General features: G+C 44.7%; 2 protein-coding genes across 2 annotated transcripts; both read right to left on the reverse strand.

Annotated features, from left to right (window-relative positions):
* Positions 1-3,290: 3,290 nt before the first annotated feature.
* LOC136060423 (1-aminocyclopropane-1-carboxylate synthase-like protein 1) lies at positions 3,291-14,425 on the reverse strand. The gene is made up of 14 exons (XM_065754947.1): positions 14,266-14,425; positions 13,193-13,252; positions 10,952-11,022; positions 10,416-10,485; positions 9,325-9,391; positions 8,831-8,928; positions 8,209-8,286; positions 7,261-7,361; positions 6,490-6,579; positions 5,605-5,650; positions 5,331-5,472; positions 4,663-4,805; positions 4,126-4,279; positions 3,291-3,898 (listed from the first exon to the last, which is right to left on the reverse strand). The coding sequence occupies exons 1-14, from the start codon at positions 14,338-14,340 to the stop codon at positions 3,651-3,653; spliced, it is 1,443 nt and encodes a 480-aa protein (XP_065611019.1). The 5' UTR covers positions 14,341-14,425; the 3' UTR covers positions 3,291-3,650.
* Positions 14,426-14,480: 55 nt separating this feature from the next.
* LOC136060795 (zinc finger protein with KRAB and SCAN domains 2-like) lies at positions 14,481-16,697 on the reverse strand. The gene is made up of 3 exons (XM_065755591.1): positions 16,061-16,697; positions 14,544-14,879; positions 14,481-14,500 (listed from the first exon to the last, which is right to left on the reverse strand). The coding sequence occupies exons 1-3, from the start codon at positions 16,695-16,697 to the stop codon at positions 14,481-14,483; spliced, it is 993 nt and encodes a 330-aa protein (XP_065611663.1).
* Positions 16,698-17,451: the final 754 nt, after the last annotated feature.

Here is a 17,451-nt window from a genome sequence, read left to right on the forward strand (position 1 = left end):
CAATCTGAATTGCTTCAGGAAAAAAGCACCAAACCAATCCTCTCTTAGAGAAGCCTCTCCCACTGAAATGGCTGCATGTGTAAAAGCAGCTGCATTTGTCTGCATGCCCAACACCTCAGATGCAGATATGGTTGGGGTGAGAGTCACCTAGCTTACTCCATGAAGAGGTTTTTTTTTTTTTTACTATCTCCCTAATGAAATACAATCCTGCCAATGTCATGAAAGGTGTACTGTGCAGGAAATTACCTCCTCTCACTGGAAAATTCTAAAAAACCCTGTAACTGGTCCCCCCTCCCAGCACATTTATCTGAGAGGCTGGAACTGGTCCTGGCGAAGACCAGAAAACCATTCAGCATCCTTCCTGTGCTCGAATGAATGGAAAACAGGAAAACAGAAATTATAAGCAAAAGGGATTTTATCGCTTATTAAAATCACATTGGACATAAGCAACGAAGGATCACAGTCATCTTAATGCGTTATACTCAACTTGCTGGCCTTTCATATTTTAGATGAATTGTTGCTTTATTTATTTATTTATATTAACGCAGCTCTGAGCAGCTTTATAATTCCAGATAATGGTCTGTTTGCCTATTGTTTGCCAAACTGGAAAAAGAAACGCAGGGGGCATTCAGACCTTATTCATTTCTTTATGTATTTATTTATTTACTTCTGCCACGCAGAAAACAAACAAACAAAAAAAACATTAACGATGCTGAGGAGCAGTAATGTGCAGAGCACATGTCTGACAGGGAGGCAGCAGAGGGAAGAAAACAGCACCCAAGGAGTTCTCGCACAGAGGAGCCTGCTGCAGCTCCCTAGAGCAGCAGCCATCTTGGCAGGGCATTCGGGTAGCAAGTAGCAGCCAGCTATTGGAATGACTGAAACACTTGTATGATTATACCCCAGACGTTCTAAATGTTTGAACAATTCTTTTCAAGCAGTGAAAGATGCTTTCAAAACTCAACAGCTTTATACCTTCAAATCAAATGCTGCCTGTTCCAGTAGTGGAACAGTGGAGCTTCCGATGCCATGTTTCTCTACCATCATTTCCAGTTATATTCTGAGTTTCCATTATCAATCTAACCTCTCCCAGGGAGGAGTTCTTCAGGGAGTTAAAGCTGACAAAAAAAAAAAAAAAAAAGAGAGAAAAATAATCCATGCAACAAAATATTCATCTGCTCCTCTAATTATAGTTGTGATAAGCTCAGATGGAAGTGACTTTTCACCGTAGTGTGGTAGCTATGAGAATCTTGAAAACATATTGCAGCCTCTGCACTGCAGAGAGGTGTGTTTTACTAGCCTTTCTCACACAGGCAGCACAGTAAATCCACTTTCTGATCAGCAAACCTCTACATCCAACTGAATGCTGGATAGCAATATATTCCAACCACTGGGGTGAGTAGAATGTCTAAAGAAAAAAATGGGGCCAATTAGTAGCTTGAATTTGTCATAAAAGTCCTCTAAAATACAGTTTCAACAAATGGCAGTACAGCCTTACTTTGTCATTTCAAAGCGCTTTCTCCCAAACTTTTTGTTGCTCAGATACTCTGTAGAATAAATAAGGGGGCAAGTTAGTAAGTCCATTTGTATTTTGGCTTCACGTCTCACCTCCCTCCCACTTGTGTAAGGAAACTTGCCATGTGCTATAGCTTTCTCTGTGGACAGTCAAGAGCAAATGCAAATTAAACAATAATAACCTCAGAATTTGCTTAGAACTATTTCATATGGAAATTTACATGTTGTCCAAGATGGAGCAGTCCCTCTACCCACAGCATTGCCTGCTCCTCAGCCCCTGCTCCTCACTGTCTCCACAGATACCTTACCGAAGTGAGCCTGCAGTAATTATTTGCTACCTCTGCTGTGGTAGTCCAAATTAAGATACATGTTTTTGTCACTTATTACATATCTTTCTGCCCAAACCTCCAATGTCCAAGATCAAAATCAACAGCACCACAGTACAGTTGATCACTGACACCATAACTCACAAAATAACTGTAAAAAGAAAGCTCTTTTACTTAAGAAGAATAACCCACATTATTTTTATGGCTCTCAACACCATCCTTCACCTAAAATATCTACAGAGAAGAAACCTAAGTGTGTATTTAGATTTCATTTTTAGATTATTATATTTAGATTTCATTTAGATTTCATATTTGGAGAGTGTGTATTTCAATTTAAAATATTCAGTTTGAGATTTTTCCCTGCCTTTCCAACTTCATGTTAGAGACTTGACCAGAAAAGTAGAAGGCTCTTCACACCAGCACTCAGATGTTCCAACTACTTTGACAGCACAGAATTTAGTCTGAATTTTATCTTTCACTTCTCTGACTTGTTATATAAAGACTGCACAATGCTACCAAGATGTAATTTGTTACTGCCAACAAATTGCAGGGGTAGAGTGGCGCACTTCCATTCACCTTTCATGGACCATTTCCTTTAACTCTAGATCAATAAGTATGCAGAAATAAAAACAGTTTAACTTCCTTTAAGATATAAAAAAAATGTAACATTCAAGAAATTAAACAGTTCTGTATCTGTGAAAGAAGCTTTCCAACAAAGGTAGTCTGTCACCATCATACAGTGTCTTTCGAAATGGAAAGAGGAAGGACAAGAGGCGAGAATATAGTTTAGTCAAGAAAACTACTTTGCCAATTGATAGACTTAGTAGTCCAGGTAAAAATTTGCTTGAGTAATCTGGAAGGTGCCACCTTGAAAGCCTATGGGCATAAAGTACGTACATCTGGCATGGAACAAGGAACATTCTCAGTAGTGTCCTCTGAGTAATCTCACTGCTAACCAGAAGGGATGGACCACAGGAGCAGGGAGGCTGCAGAGAGAATGTCTCCTTTCCATCACCTCTCCACTCTTAGTTCTTTTGTGGACATTGTGGGCTAAGAAGCCAATGCGTACTTCTCATTTATACTAAGTGAAGGACAAAAACAAAAACAGGCACTTTACCAACCAAGGGGGTTAGACGCTGTCTGATCCGAGAATAGAATGGAAACCAACTCAAAATGAGAAAAGCTTTGCAGATCTCAAACTAAATGATCACGTTTCAAGAGATGGCCAGGTACACAAGCTTATTTGCCCTTAGCTGAGGCTACCTTAGAACTGACACTTTATCTCCAAAAACATTTCTTTGTGAAAGCAATCATATTCTGGCACTGAAATAATTACTTTTGAGTATCAGAAAGGAAAAGGGAAACTTTACATGTTTTAACAATCTGAAGTGTCCATCTTCCTAGAAAGAATGAAATAAGAAGTATAAAAAAAAAAAAAAAGACACCAGGACACCACAGGACCTTATAAGAGAGTTAAGAGCATATTCATTAGAAATGAAATACAAAATACAATGATGCAGCAGGATGAGCGGTGGCAGGTGAACAAAACCCCTACCATTCCCTACCCTCACCCCAATCCAAGGAAATCACCTATATAATACAGATCAAAGACATCAAATGGCGTAGAGGAGGGGTTTTACAAAGTGATTTTCTTGCTATACAGAAAATGTATTATTTGCTGGAAGTCAATGCTGAGCTGTTAGAGGCCCGGGATCATTCACTTAGTGCTCAAGAACACGCCTAAAGGTACACTGGCCCCTACTGTTTCCCCACCAGTTTATTGTACACATTGTAGATCTCTGTCTTTTTCTATGCAAGCTGTTCTGCTGTATTTTTCTGTAGCCAATCTGATGAGCGCATCTGCTGCTGCAGGAGGCCAATGAGGTCACCGAGGTTGGAGCTACCAGCACAGGAAGATTCCTGGTGGCTAGATACGAAAATGACTTCATCTGTGCTATCTGCTTTGCCACCCTGATCTGACTGACAAGGCTGCTCCTTTTCCTCAGACAATATCTCCTGCTCTCGTTCTTCCAAAACCTTGCGGATCCGTTGCATACCTGCAGTGGTAAAAGGAAGGGAAATGTTAGTGGGTGAGTCTAAGTAGGCTATAAGGGTCTCCAAATCCCTATCGGATCTAGAAAAATTTGGAGAACTGAAGGAAAGGAAGAAAAAAAATGGAAAGATGAGAGGATAATGATTATAAGATAGTTTAGGACTAAGGAGAGGAGAAAATGGTGCTGCAGATTCTCTAGTGGAAGGAAATAGAGAAGAAAGCATCACTCACCCAGCTGTAGTCGGTGGGTCTTATCAGCAAAGATGATGCGGAACCATCCAGGTTCACTGCACTCAAAGGCTTTGCCACAGGACAGGAGGACCTTGTTATCAAGAAAACGCCTCCAGAGCAGCATCTCCTCCTCAAATGTTCCTGTCCTAAGGTACTGGGAGAGTCACCAGAAGGGCCAGAGGTTAGTCACATATAGGCTAACTCCCAAAGACCCTCATGAATTTGTGATTCCCATGAGGTCTGTATAGGCCAGAGGAGACACCTTTTACATCTGAAATAGAGCAGTCGTGATATAAAGGAAGAAATGGGAAGGAAAGTGGCTTGAGAGCAGTAAGATTCTGGCAAGGAAGGAAATACACCGGCAGACAAAAGGAAAAGCGTGCACAGAAATACCAGGCTACCCCTCCCTCTGCTCATCAGACAACAGATGCAGCTGTAACATAAAGCTTATCACAATACTGAACTTCCCTCTGGACAAAGCTGCACCATGCGGCTGCCCTCAACCCAGGAGATGCATCCTTTCCTAACACTACCAACCTTTCGGAAATCAATCCAGACAAAGAAGCCTGCATTGCGGTTGAGAAACGGAACACCAAGAGTCTTCAGCTCATCTGTCACATACGTATGGGCAGCTTTCAGGCGGGCATGGTTGGCCCTGAGGTACACCTGGTTGATCCATTCTAGCCAGAAGGTTAAAAAACACAATAAATCACAAATTGACTAAGGTTTCTAAAACAGTCAGAATGCCATTTCACCCTCTACAACTCCATTTTTGTTTCTTCAGAAAGCAGAAATGGGGACAAGAATTATTTAGCAGTCTCATGCGTGCGTGTATCTTCTTTACTTTTGCTATGCTCATGGTTCTTACAGCTGGAGTGCTAGCACCCCACAGCCAGAAGTCAGACCAAGCTAGAAGTCCACTTCCATTTCCCTCTTCACACGAGGTTGTGTTCCCTGCTCTGTACAGCATTTGCTACTTTTACACATATAGCTATTACACTTCTTCAGAGCTGCTCCTCCATGTCTGCTGATGAAGAGCTCTGCAGTGTTTCCCTGCTGTCAAACTGTCAGCCACAGCTTATGTAGGCAGCTTCAGGGTGACGGATGGCTGCTGACCACACAAATAAGAGACCAGTTGGAAAAATAAGGGGACAGAATCCCCTGGAGCGGATGGCATGAGGGTTGTACATAAGCTGCTTACTCACCTCTGTCCCGAAGTAGCTGTGCAACTTTGTGCTGGACTGGTCCACAGACCCCATGGAAATAGCACAGAGAAGCCACCGCATTAGCAACATCTTGGTTCTCTGTATACAAAGTACCAAAACGAATCCCAGAGACAGCAAAATCCTGCAGAAGGCACAGAGAGACTACTGTATTGCACAGGAAGGATGGCTTCCTATTCTCACTGCCTTGTTCTTTCTCTCTTGAGAAATCTGAGAACAGTAAAGAAAACATGGCACTGCAGCAGCTGGCACTCACCTTGCTTATTCCCCACATCACATGAGTCCTCTGTGGATCAGGCAATCTGTATGTAGAAGGATGCAGATTGGCAATTAGTGTCATAGGTGCTGAAGTTTTGGATCACCAGTGCAGCATTGCAAAAATAGAGAGGCAGCATTAAACAGTGGCAGTGCAGCACAGATCATCGGTCAAGCACGGAAAATCCAAATCTCACCTGCCCTAAGAAGCAAGGAACTCCCAGGAACTAATTTTAGACACAATTTTTAAGCATTTCAGACATATGGATACTCTTGCTAAGCGCTGTATTTCATGTGCAGATTTCCTGCACAGACAAAGTTTGCAAATTTCATACAAAAAGTTGACACATTTTTTAAGAATTTAAAGTAATTTTCTTTCTTTGAAACCATAATTCTTTGAAGAAGGATATTCACAGAATCACAGGATATCCCGAGTTGTAAGGGATCCATAAGAATCATCATTAATACCTAACAGAACCCATTCTCAAACCTCAAACCCATCCCTAAACACTGAGATCACTACTGTACAAAAAAGAGAATGTAAACAGCAACAGAACATCTTTACAGTCATCAGCAGAGATATGAGGAAGAGGTAACAATGCAGAGGTAGGAAAGAAAAGCCTCACTTTCAAGGAATGAAACATTCATTTCCAATTTTTCAGGACTGTCTCAAGAAAATATGAAAGCGCACAGTAAAAATAAAAATAAAAATCATATCACGACAGAAAATTAACCCGTATTTTGAATGAAGTTAAAAAAAATCCACAATATAAGGCAGACTCAGAATTTGCTAGCTCATGACTTAACTTCCAGTCACAAGTTCTCAGCAAGGCATCATGTTGAACTGTCACTGGAAGATGGCCAGGGAAGTAGGAGCTGATTTTACCTGTCCATGCCCAGGACACTGTGAAACGTGGCTGATTCATCAAAAACTGACAGCATGTAGATCTCATCTACTATCACATGCAATTCATGTCTGCAAAAGGACAAAATAGAAATTAGAAAAAGGTGCTGCATCTGGCTGAGAGACAAAGAAAAGTTCGGAACCCTGCAAAGGCTACCTTTATACATCAAATTCTGCAGCACAGAGTGTTTTTTCACAACTCAGAAGGCCTACTATATGTGCACTGAACTGATCAGAGATATATCCAGATAACTGTCACCCACTGCAACTGTACAATGAGATAAAATTTCAGTCACTTCCAACATACTTGTGAAAGTTAACTCCTATGTGTACTACTCCTCTAAACTACGTTGTGTTATCCATTTGAAACTGGCCAAATTCCAGAGAGCATCCCATGATGAAGATGGGTAGCCATATTCAAATATTTCTTATCCTCTGCATGTACAGAGAAACTGTGAGGAAAGGAAGTCAGTTTCTACCAGATAGACAGCACCACAGTGTTTGCTAGGACTGTCAATAAAACTGCTAATATTCCTCAATGCAAGTTGCCTTGACCCTCCAGGCAACTGGATGGTCCACACTCCCTTCTCCCCACCAGCCTACTCTCCTCTCTTTACTCCACAACGAGGAGAACATTTTTTTCTTGTCTGACTGAAAAGATATTCACAGATAAATTAGGGCTCAGCAAGTAGACCAACAGGATCTGAAAGCTGTATCTGCTTCTGGATACCTCAACCTTCCAAACTGGTGTACCTTTTAGCAAATTCCAGGTAATCTCGAAGCTCTGACAAGGAGTAGATGTCTCCAAGGGGATTTTGGGGATTCAGAAGAATTAAGGCCCTTACAGTTACACCCTGCAGAATGCAAACAACATAATAGTAAGAGAGCATTCACCATGGGATAAACTTTCAGTATCTTCAAGCAAAAGTGAGCACAATGCAAGACTCCCCTTCATCCTCTACCATGACATTTCACCTCAAAAGTTAGATTTGTGTGAGAAAACTTAGTCACAAATGATAATTTTATAATGGTGGTACTTGCAAAGTAAATGGAGGAAAATATTATAGAATGAATCTCTGAGTTTCAAAAGGGCGAGTCTGTAATGATTGCTACCCATCCATAAGATGCCTTCACACATTCTTAGCATAAAAGAGAAATCTCTCTGATCTGTATCAGCATTGTTAAATAGCAGATTAATGAAGACTACCCATTAATAAGGCAAGAAAAATAGGGATTTGAGACACATGGATGTGAACTGCCCATATTTAGAGTACTAGTGGCTGGAGATGTCAGACCTGCTAATGATCTAAAGATGAAGCTGAACATATACTGGGTTTAGGACAGTATCAAAACTTACAGACTAAATATTCAGACAGGTAGTACACATCTGTATTAAACTTCTAGATTTGCCCCTCACTCCCTCCTCCAATTCATGCTGTTCTTAGTGGATGTATCTGCACTAATGAGTAGAGCAGTCCTTTTTGGGTAACACAGCTAGCATTCGTGAAGAGGAGAAATCCTGGGAAGACCCTACATTTTAGCAGGTTTTGCAAGCAGCCTCACTTCAGGCTGTCTGTAAGGATCACAAGAAAGCCAGGTGCTAGGTTTTGAAAATGCTTTGCTCTTCAGGTCACTTCTTGGACCAGCCATCTCAAACATACTGTAGACTTGACCAGTAATGCAATGCTCATCTACACTCACCTCTGCCCAGGCATCCTGCAAGGCCTTTTCCAGCTTTTCCACAGTAAGCTGGAAAGGCCGAGTGCTTGTTCCAGTAATCTGGAAGACACCACAAAGATCAAACAAAAAAGGCCAAATTATTTCAACAGTCTGCTGTTCCCCACAAAACAAAATAAAAACCCAACAATAATGACAAGCATCTATACTCTTGTCCTTTTAAACTACAGAGAGAATAAATAAACAAAATCAAAGAAATTTTCTTCATAGACTGGCCACATAGAGAGAATACTCTGATTATCCTTGATGACTAAAGCAATGTCAGATTGCCATGTTTTCTTACACTTCTGGGACAGGTTCCCTCCAATAGGACAATACATATGCCTGCCTCCAAAATGTCCATTTTTCCCAACCAGGAGCCATTATTACATATTTATAGGGAGTAAGACATAAGAAAAGAATAAGGCTGGAATCTAGATTTACGGTCTTGAACAAGTTTCTTAAAAATTATGTGTCCAGTTTCTCAGCTATAAATGAAATGACAGGCTGCTGCCTAGCCTTGTGCTGAGTCCCTGAAGCTTGGCACTTTCCTGTGCCAATTGTTTTTTAACTGCAGAGGTCAGTATTGTCTTTCCTCAACTCTTACCTTGCTGTCTAAATAGGCGTACACCAGCTTGACGTTGCCATACAGGAAGACGCTCTGGGTGATGCCACCATAAAAGGGAGTAGCAATCAGAACAGCCTCTGGAACCAAGACAACAAAACTTGTTAACAACAGATTGCTGCCTTTCCTTCTCCTCTAACATACTTCAGTTGAGCACGAAAACTTTTACAGTTATACGCTTTGAAAATACTTTAATGTTACTACTCTTTTCTCCTCTTTCTTTCTATATCAGTTCCACAGTCTTCTGCAAGAACTGGGACACAGTACACCCATCCTAGGTATCCCAGGTAAGCATAAGCATAGTCTATCTTGCAATAGACCAGTGCTAATTCCTCATTATTTCACCTCCACAAAACAGTTTTTAAACTAAGTAACACATTATTTCCAAGCAACAATAGGAAAAACAAAAACAAAAACCAAAAACAAACAAAAAAAAACACCCAACCATGAAAAACATCTTCCAGGAATCCACTTACCCCCTGGATCACAAAGGACTGTAGCTAATGCAGAAAACAAAGAGCCACAACCATTCAGAACAATCACCTAGAGAAGAAAGAGAGAGGCTAGTGATAAATAGGTCCATAGAAAGACACCACCACAAATTTCTGACAAAACCAACAGAATATATTTTCTCCCTAGTTCTCTAGCACAGTTCTTCCCAGAACTTTCCTATCGACATCTCATTTCTATCAGAAATAACTTGAATCCTGAACTCTGCTTCATGATACTTTGTCCATTGCCTTTTTATTATGTGTTATTTTCTCCCTGTGGTAACAGCAGCTCCTACCTCCTGCCGAATTTGTGCAATAGTGGGAACAGAAGCATACAGAAGCAGGTTTGTCTCCTGTTTCTAGAAGACTGATGCACAGAGGCCCCAGGAGTTTCAACCCAAGCATTAGGAAGAATCTGCTGCCTTGGAGAGGCTATGATCAGCAAACTGATCAGTGACGACTTCAACTTATGTGAAGCAGAGTTTCCTGCTGAGTTACTGCAGCCAGAAGAGCAGCAATAGCAAATAGCTCCTGCTGCCTCTACCACCCAGCAAAAGAAGGACTCAGGCAAGCACTGAGCCCAGCCTGTACCCCTCCCAGGTCAGCAAGTCCTGCAGGCTCAGGTGTTAATGCCATCACAAGGTCTGAAAATATCTGTTCTTGCCAGGTAAAACTACCACTGGCTCAATACAGATTTTGTCCTGAGGTGTAACAGCAGAATAGTAAGAAATTAAACCCATCAGAAACAATGGGCACTCTTTGTCAAGGCTGAGGGACACAAGCCCAGCAGGCCCCAGAGTTGAATGAGGAGAAAAAACATAAAGCCTCACTGGGAGCAATGGAATGAGGAGCTGGCAAATAAAAGTAAAGAATAAGGCAAATACGCAGCAGAACTGAAATGTTTTGGCTAACATGTGCATCAAAAGCAACTAAAATGGCTATGATCCAATCTCATTTACATGATAAAAGGCTGTCATACTACCAAAATCATTTGTTTTTTTAAAAATAAGATGATTTTTTTTTATAACAACTGGCAATACATTAGAATAGACACCAATGGAAAGTGGGTTACCCACATTTTCTGCCTTAAGAGGTGCAGGGGCCTTGCAGTAATAGGTCAAAAATCGAGCCACTTCCTCCCGTAAACTGAGAAAGACACAAAAGCAAATATTGATTCAGCTTATTCTCCAAGAGGCTGGGCTTCCCCAGGTCCACATCTCAGGAAAATAAAGCCAGGGCACAGCACAGATAGCCCATGCCACAGACGTGACTGCTATGGCAAAAGTGTCATGGACAACGGCTGCGGCTACGCAGACGTTTCTGAAGAGCATTAAAGAGAACTGAAAGGTTAAAGCCCTCAGCGCTAACGGTGCTTCAAGGAATGTTGTTAATGTACAGAAAATTAGCATCTTCTCTTACATGAAATGATTTTTCGCTGCATTTTTCAAGAACTTTTAAGTTGGATGACCAATTACTCTTTTGAAAATAAAAATATGATTGTATGACCTAGAAAAGTTCTAACTACTGTGTAAGAGAAGAAATTAGTACTCATCCATTCTGTTTTTAGGCAGGTACCCAAGTAGAGAAGCACTACAGAAATGAGAGGACTTACAACATGTGTCCCTTCCAGTCGGGATACTGAAGCAGCAGTGGCTCCATGAGGTTCATATCGGCCTGTGTCAGCTGTGAGCAACAGGAAGACACATTAAAAGCACAGCCACTAATTTTGGAAACAGAGAGAGGCAGAACCCTTGGGAGGCACAACTCTGCATAGACATGCACACACAACACTTCAACAGCCTTAAAACTGGACTGAGAAAGCCACTGACCATCAGAATTAATGCAGCTCAGAGGGGCAACAAAAAGCAAGCTGATCAGTGATATCTTCAGCCAAACTGTCGCAGACAAAACTTCACTGCACAGAGATCTACGAAAAGGATGCCAAACAGTTTATTCTGTTCTTAGAGTCAGAATCACCTGAACTGTGTGAAAGCTTTAAAGCCCACCTTTTATGTTTATGTTTAGATAAAGTATGCACGTTGCTTTTATCTAAACATTTTCAGGATTGTAGTTTTCAGGGTTTCACATAATCCAGTTCTATGAAGTTGCAAGGGAAAGTGCAGCGGTGATCAGGGAAGAGAGAAGAGGGCATTTTATGTGAACAAAAAGGGGATAAACAAATGTTATGTACAACATACCTTGAAAATATTTGAGAACAACCAAGTCTATGAGTTAATACTAAAAGGACATGACAAGTAAGAGACGGTGCAAAGGGAGAGGGATATTTAACATGCAGTGTGAAAGTCTGCCATGTAATAACAAATCCACATTTCTTTATCGGTGCTTAATAACTTGCATCAAGCTCTGGAGTTCAAAGACACTGTTCTCATCCCATTCCATGCAGAATTACAACCTGACATTAAGAGATTAAAGTTCTTTTATTCATCTGCAGATGTTCTTGAAGTCTACGCAGAGCAGAACTACGTATCTTTAGATCTCTCTCCTAAACTGATCTAGAGATTGCAACATAAAACCTATCAAAAATGGCTATGTGGTAATGAAGAGGAGAACCCTTAAGGATAATGGTCAAAAGGCTGAGAAACCCAATTGGGGTCACCAAAATGAAGATTATCTGAGATCTCATACCACATAACGTTAGCCAATTTAAAGGCCAAAAGTTGAAGACAGAAATCCAATGCATTGTTTTACTCAGTGGAAACAGTATTTACTGTCCTCAGCTCCAGCTGGTGCTGCATTCAGTGAACCTTTGCTGTAACTCTGGGCTGTGATGAAGAAGCACACTAGGCACACTACAGCTCACTTTCACAACATTGCTAATGAAGATGGGCCGGCTGCTGTCTCCCTCTGCACTACCTGCTGCAGACACTGTGTTAGTTTGGGGAAAGGACAGGGAAGGAAGGCAGACACAACCTACGCAGCCCAGAGGGCACCTTCTGAGCGCACAGCCACCAGGCAGCAGCTCTGCCTTACCTGTTCCTTTAGCTGGGAGGCCAAGTGGTGGGGTAGCATCCCCGAGCCAGTGGTGTGGGGGGAAGGAATAAAAGGAACATTTTGAGGGTGGGAATTCGTGGAACAGGAGTAACAGTGTGTTTCAAACCACAGAGACCAACTGTCATTTGCTCAGCCACCTTCCCTCCCCCAGCAGCTGCAGCTAGGAAAAGCACAGCATCCCACCCAGGGGGCTGAATCCAAGCAATAATTTTAAGGAAAAATCAATAAATACCCCCCTAAAGCACAGCTCTTGTCCTCTTTTATCTTCCTTTTTTTTATGCTTTATGCTATTTTTTTTTCATGGAACCAAACAAAGTATCCAGCTAGCAGCTGTCCCAGTGTGATTTCAAGAGATTTCATGAGCTGTCACATTTGCTGCTGCCATCCTCTCAAATTTTAGGTAAGTTCAGAACTGGGTGCTCAAACTGTGTAGCTTCACAATGGACAATTTCCTCTGTCCCAAGCTGTGAAGATTCTTGAAAGTAAGAAGAGTAAGAAGTAGTTCTGAAACCTCCATATTAAATAAAATACAGTCAGTAGGAAAATAAGACATATTTCATTTTCTAAGTACTGAGTCTTAAATATTTCAATGAGGCAAGCACACTCCTTGAGGGAAATACAATGAAAGGGAACAGAAAACTCCACGCTCCTATCCTCCTGGAAAAATAACATCTATGAGCGTACAAATAGCTGGATCCAGAAGTGGCTTTCAACAATAAGAAATTCGTGAGGAAAAACTTTACCAGAGAAACCTCATCATTAGCAATAACTCTAGGAAAGTGCAGACACTGAGGAGGAACCACATATCATATTTGATATTTCTCTTAGGAACAGGACTTACCCGTTTGGACATCAGGTCAAAGCAGAGCTTGTTCTCACTGGTGCCAAAATTAATTATACCCTAGAAAAAGAAATAGTGTATCATTTACAGAGATAAAATCAACACATATGTATATATCACCTTAGCTACCGCTTCACTGAATTGCCCCCAAAAAGCTAACCAAGGAAAAGTCACAGCACGGTTCACGTAATAGAATATAACTAGAGAGGTATACACGCAGGTGTGTGTTCACATACATAGCTCAGGCACTCAGGTTCTTAGGCAATGAACCTTCTGTAAATAGAGAAGCACTAACAGTTCATACTTCACGGAACCTTTAACTTATTCTTGAATTCACTCATCAGCATCTAACTGCAAACACACACGAAACAGTTCTGAGGAAACCGAGGCTTATGCTTCTGCAGCAGTTAAAAGCAATGTTTTTGAAACATTTCTTTATCTAAATTTAGTTGCATATCAGACATTCTGTTCCATTCCACTCACTCTTTCTAACACCACACAGCCCACAGCCATGACTGTATTTTTGGATCTTTGTCTAGTTTGCACCCCCCGACACCATGACTGTAGTTAGGGGTCAGAATCAAACGTTCATATTTTCAAGTCGTTCAGGATTGGAACGCTGGATCTACTTAAAAGTAATCCCCAGATAGACCATTATTTCCATTCACTGTATTTGTTACTCATTCAGCACCAATCGTTAACACTCAGTCTCTGTGCCGCCAGGGGGAGTGTGTGGAGCTGCTTACCGAGCAGTGGAGCCGAAACAGGCAGAAAAAGACCCGAGCGTTAGTTAAGGTTTTATAAACACCCGCTGCTCTGCTGTTTTCTCTCATCCACCACACACCACCAGCAATAATCAGACAGCTGCAGTGTAACACGGACGTGGTGGGATAACAAGGGAGGAATAAGAGCACTGTGTGTTGCTGCATCTTGCAGGTCTGAGAAACCCGAACAGAACGTTCGGCTCTGGCATACAAGTGACTAGGGCAGTTACTTTTTGTTTCACTCCTAGAGCAGACAGCTTGACCCAGCGTGCCTCTGTGAGCCACGAAAACACTCTGAGACTCACTCACATTGGGGTTCGTGTCTTCATCGTACTTGTCAGCGTGGTACGCTTTGTACCCCTCCTCATCGGGCCCCCGGAACATGTTGGCGACGTTGCCGCGAGCGGAGAGGTATGGGCTGCGCTGGAAGCCCTGTGGGGGGCAGAAGCCACACGCGTCGACCCGGCTCCTGGACAGCCCTCGGGCCCTCGGCCCCCGCAGGTCGCTTCCTCCCGCCCGGCCCGTCAGTTCTGCCAGCGTTTGGCTGAAGTCCAAGCCTCGAGGCATCGTGAGGGAAGGGGACGCGCCGCCGCCGTGGCTCTGCTTCAGGATGCTGAGCATCTGGGCGAAAACGTTGAACATGCGGAACTCGTGCTCCCGCTCCAGCTCGAAGCGCCGCTGCTCCAGCTGCATCCGGCGCTCCTCCACGTCCAGGTCCCGCTGGAACCGCCGCTCCTCCATCTGCAAGAAACGCTCCTCCATGGCCCGCTGTGATGTCAGGGTCTTCAGCAGGAGGTCGTCGAGCGGGTCCTTCACGCGCTGGCCTTTCCGCTTCTTCCGCAGGCGGTGCAAGGCGGAGAAGCCGGGCCGAGGAACCGCGTTCTGCATCCGGGATGAGTTGGCCATGCTGGGCTCACTGAAACCTGTGGTTGTGTGAAAGCAGGAAAAAAATGAAATGTGAGGCAAGTTAAATGGTGTGGATGTGCTTGGCTGCTTCCCACTACCTGCCTCAGAAAACACCGCAGCAGGATGTTTAGGGCAAACAAAGCAAAATCTGTCAAGCACATCTTGGAGTTTGCAACTTTGCATCCCTTGATTTGGCATGCCAGGCTCCCCACTATGCTGCAAGCCACTGACGGGCTCTCACTTGCTCCCAGTGATTGCCATTGGGGTTAATTCAAGGGTCCTGCCCTTGGCTACCCACACAATCACCATGGTGAGGAAAACATAGCTCAGAATGAACTGGGATGGAAGGGATCTTAAACATAATTTGGTTAAAATCACCGTAGCAGTTCTTCCTGATCTCAACAATTAACCTCACACTATCACGTATCTTCTTCCCAAGAAGGCTGTGCTCTTCCATCAGCCTATCCTAGACTGGTTGGAAATCTCTATGATCTCCAGAGTTTATCTTTCTGTGCAGCTAAGCAATGGCCAATTGAACTCCCAGAGCTCAGAGCTCTCTCTGCTGACTTTCAGAAATGTCCTCTTTCCAAGTTCTAGTTAGCAGATCAGGAAGCCAGACAATGACTAGCCCCAAATATTCTTCGTTGTGGAGTATCTTAAAAGACGAGATGTAGAAAACATTCAAATAGAACACAAAGGAAGTTTCACCTGCAAGTTTACAGGTTGTAGTGGAAGAAGAGGGTCTCCTAATATAATTCAGCATGAGGACTGCAGACAGCACTGGTCACATGCAGTCAGTACCAAAAAGCACGCCATTTCTCTCTCTTTTTATTTTTATTTTTTTGGAATAACATATGTACTGTCTGCATTACACACAGAAAACTAACACAAACGCCTATCCCAGCTTAGAGCAGATGCTCCAGTCCTTTGGTGCTCATATTGCAGTATTTAGCCTAGCACTGTAATTTTAGATTTCATTTACCTGCGGCAAGACACGTGTCAGGAACTGCCAGAAGACAATTAATGTGGATACCAGCCTTCTACTTGAAAGCTTTCTGGGGCATGAAAAACAAGGATCCAAACATAAATATAAATAAACAGGTGTGTATCTGCACACCAGGAAAAAAAAAAAAAGACACCTCTCTTTCTGGGAAACAAGGCAGCAACCCTGTGCTGGAACGCAGAAGACTATCCCTACCTGAAGGTGAAACACTGGTTTCAATGGGAATCTCCACTCTGGAGATGGGAGAGTCATTCTGGGCCCTTTCCAGGAAGGCTCTCTCCATCTCGTGCTCTTCAGGGCAGCCCTGCTGGTAAGACACGGCTGCCGGGGGCTCTGGGGTCAGGCAGCGCTCGTCAGAGTTCACCTCCTCGCATTTGATCTCCATCAGTTCGGGGTGCTGGGAGTGCCCGAAGGGCAGGGCGGGGGCAGCGAACTGGTGGTGGTAGCCCTCCACCACACTGCCCTGCAGCACCTGGGTGGCCATCACCCCACCACCCACGGTCCCATAGGCCAGCGCGGGCCGGCTGTTGAGCACGCGGTCCATCACGTCGTAGAACTTCCAGGTGCGGCCGCCCCGCGGGGCTTTGCTGTTGTCCTTGATGCGCCGGTACTCCAGCTTCATCTTCTTGATCTTCTCGCGGCACTGGTCACCGGTGCGGTGGATGCCCTTCTCGCGGAGCACCTCGGCGATGCGGTTGAAGACGTGCTGGTTGCGCAGGCAGCTCTCCAGCTCTAGCTGCACCGACTCGTCCGCCCACAGCTGGAGCAGCTCCACCACCTCGGGGTCCGACCAGTTGCTGCCGCGCTCGTACTTCTTCCCACGAAAATCCATCCCTCCCGGGGCTGCGGGCTGGCCCCTCCCCCCGGCTCCCGGCTCCCGGCTCCCGGCGCCCCGGGCCGAGCGGGGCCGTGCCGGGCCGTGCCGGGGGTTGCTGCCCGACCCCCCGGGGCTGCCCCCCTACTCAAGGAGCCTCTCGCATCTCGTCCCTCACGGACCCTTTCCGTCCCGGCCCCTCAGGGGCTATGTACGGCGGCCGCCGCGCTTGGCACGGCTTGGCACGGCTCGGCTCGGCTCGGCACGGCTTGGCTCGGCCCACCCGCTACAGCCGGGCGGAGCGAGCTAGTGGGGAGCCGGACCGGCATGTTCACATCCGGGGTGACAGCACATGCGTGCAGCCTTATTCCGGGATAACTTTAGTCCGTGCCAGTCGCTCGCCGCGTTCCCGAGCCGCGCCGGGCTGAGCGCCGCGGCGCGGAGCTTCTCCACGACCCCCGCCCTCCTCCTTCAGCTCATCTCGGCCCGGCCCGGCCCTACCCGGCCGGTATGGGCCGTGCGGGGGCAGGCCGTGCCGAGCCGTGCCGTGCCAGAGCCGCCCCGCCCCGGGGAGGTGCCCGCTCCCCCGGCCCCACCCTCCGCCCCTCCCCGGCGCTGTGGCCCCGCCCGGCCGTGCCAGGCACGGCTCGGCTCGGCTCTGCCCCTTCGGGGCTGTGCGGACCGGTCTCTTTTGCTTCGAAAAGAAACCCGAGGGATATCGCGAGGAGCAGCGGAGCGCTCCCAGAAGGAGCCGTGCCCGTGCCTTGGCTCC

Source organism: Cyrtonyx montezumae, unplaced genomic scaffold, assembly GCF_038088225.1.
Source record: "Cyrtonyx montezumae isolate F1298 unplaced genomic scaffold, pur_monq_1.0 scaffold_10, whole genome shotgun sequence".
Classification (NCBI taxonomy): domain Eukaryota; kingdom Metazoa; phylum Chordata; class Aves; order Galliformes; family Odontophoridae; genus Cyrtonyx; species Cyrtonyx montezumae.

Coding starts and splice junctions, on each gene's coding strand:
- LOC136060795 (XM_065755591.1), bottom strand. CDS start 16,697: ATGGATTTTCGTGGGAAGAAGTACGAGCGCGGCAGCAACTGGTCGGAC. Junction 14,880..16,060: donor AACCAGTGTTTCACCTTCAG/GTAGGGATAGTC, acceptor ACACAACCACAG/GTTTCAGTGAGCCCAGCATG. Junction 14,501..14,543: donor GAAGCAGAGCCACGGCGGCG/GCGCGTCCCCTT, acceptor CTTGGACTTCAG/CCAAACGCTGGCAGAACTGA.
- LOC136060423 (XM_065754947.1), bottom strand. CDS start 14,340: ATGTTCCGGGGGCCCGATGAGGAGGGGTACAAAGCGTACCACGCTGAC. Junction 7,362..8,208: donor TGCAGGATGCCTGGGCAGAG/GTGAGTGTAGAT, acceptor TGCATTCTGCAG/GGTGTAACTGTAAGGGCCTT. Junction 6,580..7,260: donor TACCTGGAATTTGCTAAAAG/GTACACCAGTTT, acceptor GTCCTTTTGCAG/ACATGAATTGCATGTGATAG.